Source organism: Salvelinus alpinus, chromosome 2 (assembly GCF_045679555.1).
Source record: "Salvelinus alpinus chromosome 2, SLU_Salpinus.1, whole genome shotgun sequence".
Classification (NCBI taxonomy): Eukaryota; Metazoa; Chordata; class Actinopteri; order Salmoniformes; family Salmonidae; genus Salvelinus; species Salvelinus alpinus.
Window position 1 is genome coordinate 13,855,824 of NC_092087.1, and position 10,144 is coordinate 13,865,967.

At 38.3% G+C, this 10,144-nt stretch overlaps 1 protein-coding gene across 7 annotated transcripts in view; it reads left to right on the forward strand.

Moving 5' to 3' along the window:
- igfn1.1 (immunoglobulin like and fibronectin type III domain containing 1, tandem duplicate 1) overlaps positions 1 to 9,819 on the forward strand; it is a 36,897-nt gene extending 27,078 nt beyond the window's left edge. For 4 of the 7 annotated variants that reach the window (XM_071367098.1, XM_071367087.1, XM_071367094.1 and 1 more), the window contains 14 exons: positions 55 to 141; positions 1,598 to 1,840; positions 3,451 to 3,575; positions 3,790 to 3,931; positions 4,045 to 4,338; positions 4,874 to 5,170; positions 5,793 to 5,972; positions 6,108 to 6,236; positions 6,334 to 6,642; positions 6,804 to 6,889; positions 7,033 to 7,225; positions 7,333 to 7,629; positions 8,064 to 8,390; positions 8,554 to 9,819. In XM_071367098.1, the coding sequence (XP_071223199.1) occupies positions 55 to 141; positions 1,598 to 1,840; positions 3,451 to 3,575; positions 3,790 to 3,931; positions 4,045 to 4,338; positions 4,874 to 5,170; positions 5,793 to 5,972; positions 6,108 to 6,236; positions 6,334 to 6,642; positions 6,804 to 6,889; positions 7,033 to 7,225; positions 7,333 to 7,629; positions 8,064 to 8,390; positions 8,554 to 8,558 (2,714 nt within the window). In that variant the 3' untranslated portion in view covers positions 8,559 to 9,819. The remainder of the gene's footprint in view (positions 1 to 54; positions 142 to 1,597; positions 1,841 to 3,450; positions 3,576 to 3,789; positions 3,932 to 4,044; positions 4,339 to 4,873; positions 5,171 to 5,792; positions 5,973 to 6,107; positions 6,237 to 6,333; positions 6,643 to 6,803; positions 6,890 to 7,032; positions 7,226 to 7,332; positions 7,630 to 8,063; positions 8,391 to 8,553) is intronic. The other 3 variants (XM_071367111.1, XM_071367105.1, XM_071367115.1) reach the window with 2 other exon arrangements.
- Positions 9,820 to 10,144: the final 325 nt, after the last annotated feature.

Sequence of the window (10,144 nt, forward strand, 5' to 3'; positions counted from 1 at the left end):
ATACATACAATTGAAATTGTTTGACATCAACTTTAAATTGATGATCACCAATAGATGATGATGAGGAAGCTTCAAGTGAGCAATCGGGGAAACGTGGGAAACGCACAAGGCAAGGCCCACTGCTCAAGGAAGAGATTGTTGGTAAGATTTTGTGAAGGTTGCATTTGATGAACATGCATGGAAACAGGTTGGTTTAATATCAAAGTCATTTGTCGGAAATGACTTTGGCACGCCGGGCCTGATAAATTAAGGCAATCTTTGTTTAATCAAAGAAATCCTAAACGTAATATTTACACTGACATTTAGGATTAATATTAACCCTCAAATGTATGATGCGTTTGTTATTGAAGTTTATATACATTATATCAAGGGAGATAAAAACAAAACATTTTATGCCATAACTGTCATTCAAAATAGGTCCCACAGAAATAATTGACCAAAACTGTGGCACTGTAGTTAAAAATAACATCTGCTACATTATGATGTACTAATTGTCATAATTTGAAAAACATTTTCATAAATCCATAGGCCTATTTGTTTACTTTAGAGTGGACTGTTCTACACAATATAGCGATAAACTTGATGAAGCGGTTTGTAAAATGCATACACATTGCAGGTCACCAACCATGTCTAAATAATGTCCAAACAAACAATTACTGTCCCTAGCAGGAGCATCCATCACTTTGTGTTTGAACCTCAGATAATTACTTAGTAGGGAAAGATTGAATTTCCAACCAAGTCGAGCTCGAGTACCTTTCTCTGAAAGTGCTTAGTTGGTTGTGTTAGCTTTTTCTTTTGATTATTAACTGCCTTCTAAATTTAACAAATAATAACAAGCACAGTTTAACATACTTCTTATTAATCTTTATGTAAAATGAAAAATGTACATAGCATGTACATAATTACCGGTCACTCTTTGAAATACAAATATGACCTAATGTTTGTGTTTTATACGCCACGTGTGTGTGCTTCGATGTTTCATCTGTATGTTATTTGTGCGTTGTGTTGACCCATTTGTGAATGTTTGCTTTTGAAAAAGGGGCTCTTTATTTTTTTTAACCTTTTTTTAACTGCCTTGTTCAGGGGCAGAATGACAGGTTTTTACCTTGTCAGCTCGGGGATTCGATCTTGCAACCTTTCGGTTACTTGTCCAATGCTCTAACCACTAGGCAAGGGGCTCTCTTTTCATTACATAGATTGGTGAAGGAATTTGCCAGGTTACTTATTCAAGTACAACAAAAATAAGTTTTAGGTAAAAGGATAGTGTCTTCATATTTCCTCAAAATGTTTTTTATTTTGAGGAAAATGTCAATTACATCCAGCTACTAACCAGAGTAGTTATGGATACGTAAGGCTTGTCAGTTTCTGGAACTGTATTGGATAAGTAATTGGAACCGAATTCTTCACCACCCCTTCCGTGTTAAAGTTATAGTTGTTGTGCAATTGTTATTGTTGCTATTGTTGCTTTTGTTATCGTGGATGTGGTTGTTACTGCTGTTGTTACTGTTACAATTGTGGTTCTCTACAATGCCTTACCCAACAATAGTCCACAAATAATCAATGAGTGATTGACAGTGATTATAATAATCATTACTAGGAAAGATAAATAGTAATGGCACAGCCACAGATGCCAAAGTCCAAAAAAGAAAGGCAAAGAGCGGAGATGGTGCTGGTGGTGCCGGACCAGCAAGCGGTGGTGCGTCTGCCAACAATGGTGAGGCTGCAAGTGGCGATGAGGCTTCAAGTGCCGATGAGGCCAACGAGCCAACAGAAGCTGCTAAGCGTGGCAAGCGCACAGGCCGCACAAGGCCAGGCCCAATACTTCAGGAGACGGTCATTGGTAAGATCACGGATACTGCATTGACTACTGCATGGGAGGCACCCTTCAAGGATCAAAGTCATTTGATAAAACAAATGACTTTTCCGGTTTGAGGCTGGGCATACAGAACACACATCCTTACTTATTAGATCCCTGACCCTTTGGGATGATGGTGTTCTTGAATAAGGGTGGCTTTAACAATGGTTAACAATCCATACTTCACATAGACATTGATTATCATACAGCACATATACATCTATTCTAGATGTTTCATAGTTAATAGGTTTGGGAGGAACTTTTTTATTTTATTAAACCATGTAGTTTACAAGTAATTTCAAGCAGGGCATATTAATGATGGATGACAAAATTGCATCCATGTCGCCGCCTTAGTGTTTGTGTGTGCTACAGTATGTTTAAAAAGCATCTGTGTTCGTAGTTTGTTTGTCTTAACAAACATTCTTGCCTGTGTAACCTAGTACTATAATAAGTGTTGTGAAATCCCCAAAATGTGGTCTCATTACTAAAACATAATCACGTCAGAAGATCACAGAAGACTCAAACCATATTTCAGGAAGATAAAAATGAACATGAAACGTCAGCAACTCATGAAAATATACGAAGATTGAAGTGTGAAAACATAAGAATGGATTTGATGGTTTGAAAGGTGATGTGAACATATAAGAAGAATATTTATATATATATAAATATTTCAATCATTATTTGAATATGTTGGTAACCCATTGTATAAAAGTGATAATGCCCTCGACTTCGTCTCAGGCTTAACAACACCCGTACCAATATATCTTCCAAACACCGGCTTCTCGGGCATTATCACTTAAATAAGAAGAGCTCAAGCTTTAGAAAGAGAAACACAGATATATGAAGACTTCTTGCTTTGGAAGCCGCCTGGAAGATAAAACCTCATGTTTTAGAAAGTGGCATGAAAAAAACCTGCACCTCTTACACATAACCATTGTCATAGCCAAGAATGAATGGCTTCATTTTTTCACACAGTACACTGAAGATATGAATATCTCTTGTCAATTATCACCTTGACCAAAGAGCTATGGCAGCAAACAAGAATGAAGGCCAAGAGTGAAGAATAATACTCATGCCATACCCAGACTAACAGAAAGACAATATAAAGGAAAATAAAAACATATCAACAAGTTCCTGAAATAACAATATGGAAAAACTCAATCTTCAATATTTTGCTTAAACAATCAAAGTAGAAGAAGTGACATTTTGCGATCTTCATCTACGCTGAAGTTCAACGCTGTCTGTTTTTAATCTGTCACACCTCTTAAATCATTTATATTCAAACATCACAATTTACATTTGAACATGTATTTTATAGATAAACTGCTTAATAAAATACATGGAATTTAATAAATGTAAACAGTAATGTGTGATTCAGGATTCTGAGGACTCGGAGCTTAGGTAAGTCACTGAGATGACTGTATTGTGTGCCATGCATACATGCATGCATGAACTGTATAACAAAGAAAGATTGCAATGAATGTAATTATTTTACTTCATATGAATTCCAACACTCACCCTGCAGGTAATTACATAAGGGTGGGCTGCAATTTAAGCACTGCCACTAACTGTATTTCTGGTAAATCCTCCAGACCCTGGCGTTCACTTCAACCTTGGGCTTTCTGACGTCACCGCCATTCTGGGAGACCCAGCTGAACTTGTCTGTAAGCTGAGCAAGGAAAATGTTGATGGTGTATGGTACCTGAATGGAGAGGAGGTGAGCATCTACATTGCAGTATAATTTAGCCAATCACCACTTCAATACATATTATTATGCTGGTTATAGAAAAACACCAATACGTTATTATTATTATTATAGTTTAGTCCTTATATAGCGGTTATGAGCTAATATTAGTTGTTTTAATGGCCATTGCAAATGCAGACGAGATTTAAGAGATATATCAGCCTAAATATTGTGTTTTCCTGTTCAGATTGAACCCGATGATGTTCTTACCATGTCTAAAGATGGATTCTTCCAATCTCTGAAAATCAGCAAAATCTCAGAGGACTATGCTGGAAAATACAAATTTGAGGCAGATGGGCGTAAAACAGAGGCCATGATTGTTGTTGAAGGTCTAAATCTATTTAACTTTTTTTTATCTTGCATGTAATCTTAGCACGACATTCATTATATTTAAAAACATTCTTAAATTCACTCATTTATATTATTGTACCTTTCTTTGTAGATCCACCTAGATTCGACGCAGAGGAATTGAAAAAGTTTACTGTCCCAATCGTTACTAAAAAAGGTCAAAAAGCCACTTTCAAGATACCATTTGTGGGTCGGGATCCAATGAAGATCCAATGGTACCATGAAGGCGAGGAGCTCTCAGACGACACAAACATCAAGATAGAGCATGGAGAGGGTTATAGTCAACTAACTCTTAACAAGTTACAGCGCAAAGACACTGGAGAAATCAAGTTTAAAATCAAAAATGAGTTTGGAACTGTTGAGGCCTTTGCAAAGATCATTGTAACTGGTACGTTTATTCTCTCTGGGTCAAAGCAAGAACTTCTCTTTGATTTGGTGTGAATTCCTGATTGTTACAAGTCACTTAGGCCAATTTTATTTTTCAAACTATGTATTTAGAATACAGTGCAATATATTATAAGATAAAATCTAATAATAAATAAAATAATTACAATATTTAAGTGATTAATTAAAGGGATAGTGCAAGATTAAGCCCTTTATCTACTTACTCAGAGTTAAAAGAGCTCATGGATACCATTTTTACTTCTCTGCATCCAGTAGGAATGAAGTCGGTGGTAGCATGTTAGCTGTTCCGGTAGACTTCCAGTCATTGCGTTAAAGCTAGTTCGTATTGGCTCGCAAAATCTAACTCTTAACTTCATACTGCATGCAGAGACATACAAATGGTATCCATCAGTTCATCTGACTCTGGGTAAGTAGGTAAATTGCCTAAATATTGCACTGTCCCCTTAAGTTCAGGAAGAAATTGTATGATGCTAAGAGAAATAGCACAGAGAGTAAAAGCTGCATCTGTTTCTTCACAGACAAGCCCACCCCTCCCATGGGACCTCTGGAGATTATTGAAGCCTCTCAAAATGCAATTGAGGTGAAGTGGAGGGCCCCAAAGGATGATGGTGGCTGTAAGATACTAAACTACATCCTGGAACGTCAACAGATAGGCCGCAACACCTGGAAGAAGCTGGGTCCGATCGGTCCAGAGGCCCACTACAAGGACAGTGATGTGGACCATGGCAGGAGGTACTGTTACAAAATCAGGGCCGACACCGAGATGGGCACCAGTGAGTTGATGGAGACAGAGGATGTCCAGGCTGGCACAAAAGGTGGGCGCATAAATTGGTGAGGCCAATTTAGGGTGATTCAGGATACTATGTGTTATTTTGTAAATCTCAATGTGCATTGTCTAGTACAGTATAACAATACCACATTTTTTAATGCTGAAATTAAGTGATGTATTTTGTATATACAGTGATCCCTCGCCACTTCGCGGTTCACTTATCGCGGATTCGCTATTTCGCGGATTTTCATAATGCATTTTTTTTTTTTTTTTGGTGCATTGTGCTCTGCATTCTGATTCGCTAAAAACTCACTCCCGCTTCTTGTATCAAAACATGCTACGAATTGTGCTATCATTTTGTCGTCTCGTGCAGTTATGTGTACGTACATAAAACAGCTTGGCAAATTTACATTAAGTTGGCCAAATTATCTTGTAATTTCGAACATCTCCTAAACCCATAATGTCGACGAAACGGCCTACACGTGAGTCACTGTATTTGTATACATGTAATAGTTGCTAATTGTAAAAAAAAAAAAAGTTTTCTATTTCGCGGATTTCACTTATCGCGGGTCATTTTCGGAACGTAACCCCCGCGATAAACGAGGGATTACTGTATATTAATACAGAACCAGACGACAGTTGTCGCTAAACCATATTTCTGTACTTAGCATACGCTGGACCCCCTTCTGCACCCAAAGTGGTCAGTGCCTTCAAGGACTGTATCACTCTGACATGGAATCCCCCTTCCAACACTGGAGGAACCAACATTCTGGGATATAACATGGAGAAACGCAAGAAGGGAAGCAATCTATGGAGCCCTGTCAATCCTGCAGATGATAAGATAAAAGGTTTCACCATTTCAACTTCTGTTTTAATGTATTGTTCTTTTCTTGTTCATCTCCAAATACCAGGAAACATGTTTATTCCATACATGAAGTATTAAAGTTTTACCCATAACTTGCGCTTGTATGCTTGTACCACAGAGAAGGAGTTTGGTGTGAAAGACGTGATAGAGGGCATGGAATACGAATTCCGTGTGGCAGCTATCAACAACTCTGGAGCTGGTGAATTTGGCACTCCGTCTGAGTTTGTGTTTGCCAGGGATCCAAAAAGTAGGTCATACTCAATGGTACTTTGTGTACGTAGATATTCTTTCAAATTAATCCATAGCTTTAAGAGACCTATCACTATGTCACTGTATAATTTCAGAGCCCCCCGGTAAAGTCATTGACCTGAAGGTGACAGACTCCACCTACACCACCTTGTCCCTGGGTTGGACTAAACCAAGGGAGGAAGCGGGGGTTGAGGATGAAGCCAAGGGATTCTTCGTGGAGATTAGACCAGCAGAAAGCCCAGAGTGGGACCGCTGTAACAATAACCCCATCACCATGACCTCCTTCACAGTGAAAGGCATGAAGTCAATGGCAATGTACTGGGTGAGAGTGGTCGCCACCAATGACGGGGGAAAAGGCAAGCCGCAAGAGCTGGACAACTACATCCTGGCTATGCCTCCCCCTGGTAAGACCTTGAATTACAAACATCCCTGTTGGCATCAACATATTGAGATGATCTAGTTTGATTGCAAGCACCCCCACCCCCCCCCCCCCCCCCCCCCCCCAACTTTGACTGTGTAGACACAAAAAATGTGAATGTTGTTCTTCTGCATTTGCATCATCCAGTCAGGCCTAGATTCACTGATCAAAAAGTCAAGAGTTTCATGGTGGTACAAGCAGGGAATTCTGCACGATTCAACATGAACTTTGAGGTACAGTGTAAATATGTTGTATTATTTCTATGTCTAATAGAATATCCACTTTCATACAAATGGAGAGAACTCAAATAAATTATTCACCAGTTGTATGACATTGTTATGTAGATGTCGTGATTACATTCTGATATTCTTCACAGGCCTCCCCTTGGCCAGATGTCACCTGGATGAAGGATGGCATGCCTGTGTCCAAACGGGTTACCATCAGTAATGCTGAAGGGGCATCCCAACTTTTGATTCCTTCTTCAGAGCGCTCAGATACAGGAATCTATACCATTATGGTCAAGAATATCGTTGGCCAGGAGACATTCAGCATTGAGATCAGAGTTACAGGTGAGATGCTGATAACATGGCTGACTGCGGTTCTGTTAATAACCAAGTTGAAAGCAGTTGAGGTCCAGTGTTAATCATTCATCACAATTATTTGTGGTCCGATCTAGACGAGCCCAAACCTCCAGGTCCTGTGGAGGTAGATGAGAACGTACCGGGCACAGTTACCATCTCCTGGTCGCCATCTCCTGATGAGAAGAGGGATGACAGGCTGCACTACCTGGTGTCGAAACGTGACTCAAGCAAGAGAACGTGGCACACAGTGGCAGACCACATCTTTAACAACAAGTTCACAGCCTGTAACATCATGCCTGGCAGAGAGTACCAGTTTCGTGTCTATGCCAAGAATGACATGGGCTCTTCTCAACCCTCAGAATCACCAAAGTGGGAAATCATAGGCAAAAGAGGTTTGTAAAAGCTGTTTGGGTCACTCTTCATTGTGGATTTTGGGCCAGTCAATTTTAGTGTCCATGTGCTTTGAAATGCATCAGAGTGGTTTTTACTGCTTAACATACAAAAAGGCTGGCAATTTTTGGGGTCACTTGTTGGTAATCCCAATAAATGAGAGCTTGGGCACTGACTGGCCCAAAGTCTCCCCGGCTTGTCATTTGGCCGTTAGATGAAGGGAAGTGTCCGTACATGGTTTGCTCCTCCCAGAAGGAATCTTTATTAATAACGCTTTTAACATTATTGTATAATGCTAAAGCTTTATTAAAGATATGTTTTTTGGGTCAGCAACTGGTGAGCGGACATTTACACTTTCATCAGCTATACTTTAATTTCTGTCCGTGTAATAACTACTGTAATCTTCAACAAGGTATGTCTGTGTTTGTGTTTTCAGAAAGGTTTGTGCTGGACAGGCCAGAGTCTAAGACCTGCAACCTAGAGCGTCCTCCCAAGTTCCTTGTCCCGTTGAAAATGCATACCGCTCCACAAGGTTATGAGTGCTACATGAGCTGTGCTGTCAGAGGGGACCCAACACCCCATGTCACATGGTACCGTAACAATATCAGCCTCAACACCAACACCAACTACCTAATCTCCAACACCTGTGGGGTCTGCTCCATGCTTATACTGAGGGTTGGACCCAAGGACACTGGAGAGTACAAAATCATCGCAGAGAACCAACTGGGCAGAGCAGAGTGTTCCACTAAGCTCACTGTCTCAGGTATAAACACCTTTTTTGCTGTACTACATTGAAATGCAAATCTGAGAGATACAACTAATTTTTCTAGTTTTTTGAGAGCAAACAATGAATTTGAAATGGAAACCAATACATTTAAAAACAGTTTTACTTATTTATAATCCCATTTTGTGTTCTTGTTTTTCAGATTAGATTGGCATTAAAAAGAAGACAATCATGCCCTTATCTTTTTTCAAATAGCCTAAAGGAAAACTCCATCCAAAAACAATATTTTGGTATTTGTTTTATTAATCCATTGTTGACATAGTCCCACGTTTTTTTGCTTATCAACAATCAGGTTTTCAAGATATGCAACTTTCAAAATACAGATATCATCCTCCGTATGATTAATTTTGTATCATATGATGGTGCTTTTTGTATCACATGATGCAAAATGCATTATACAGGGATGATTTCTGTATTTTGAAAGTGACATATCTTGAAAATTTGATTGCTGACAACCAAAATATTTTAGGACTATGTCAACAATGGACTAATGAAACAAATATCAAAATACAGTTTTTGGGTGGAATTTTCCTTTCACAGAAGTCCTCTGTTGTTTTCCAGTTCTGTGTAGAAATGACATTGTGTATATTTTTTTGTTCAGCGTTCCCTGTATCACATTTAACATAAGACTATTCTACATTCTGGGTGCTGCATATGTTTGAAGATCTCAGGTTGAGTACAATACAATGCATCACTCTTTGAATTAAGGCAAGGCCATTATGTAATGTAACAACAGTGTTCAATAATCAAAAGCAGCCTAAAAGCAAGTCATGAATAGTGTTGTGTTTGTGTTTTTTTTCTTCTCAAAGTGCAATATTGGTATAGGAAAGATGATTGGAAATTGAAATGATGCATGTTGCTCTTGTTTTCAGTGGCTTTTGAGTAAATATGATTTAGAAAATGAACAGTAAAAACAAGCAGAGAGAGAGATCAAGGTTTACTGGCGTAAACATTCAAATGAGAACTGCAAATGCGTGGCTGTGTTTCATTAACTTCAAAGGTACTTACTAATTTGTGAAATGTGTTTTACCTGCTGTTTATGCTTCTCATGGAGAAATGCTGATTTGCCCATTTTTTCTTTGAAAACTAGAATCAATATTTGTTGTCTATAGTGTTTGTTTTTGTTTTCCTCTTTCATTTCCATTAGGCTAGTTTAATTATTAAACTAAATGTAAAATGTTTAATATAATAGAACTTAATCAATCTACTATCTTCAACTAATCACAATGTAGAAGTTAAACATATAATGGATCTGAATGGTGTGTTGTAAAAGAGATATTTTTATGTTGGTTATGCTATATACGAGAGCTTGGTGTAAATACATATTTCAAGCTCATATGATGTAGGAAGTTTGAATTCTAAATGTTTGAACAGGAGAGTCAATTAAAATCAGTGATTATTAGTTTAATTTGCGTACATTTTTGTGATGCTTTTTAGACATACAGGAATGCTTAGGTGATTCGTGACAATTTGTTTTGTGGAGTTAGTCAGCAACATAGCATTTTGATGGCTTTGAAATGTGTAGGAATCATTTATACCTACTGAATAGTACAGTATTACTTTTATAGAGCACTCAAAACACAACGTTAATGCTATAAAATGTTTTGACAGGATAAAGCTCTCTTTTTCCACATTGACATTATCATTCTCTAGTTTAAATATCCTGCTCATAGAAGACAGTATTTTAAGTAGATTTTGATTAGTCATGTCCAATAGCAACCAACTCCAATAGA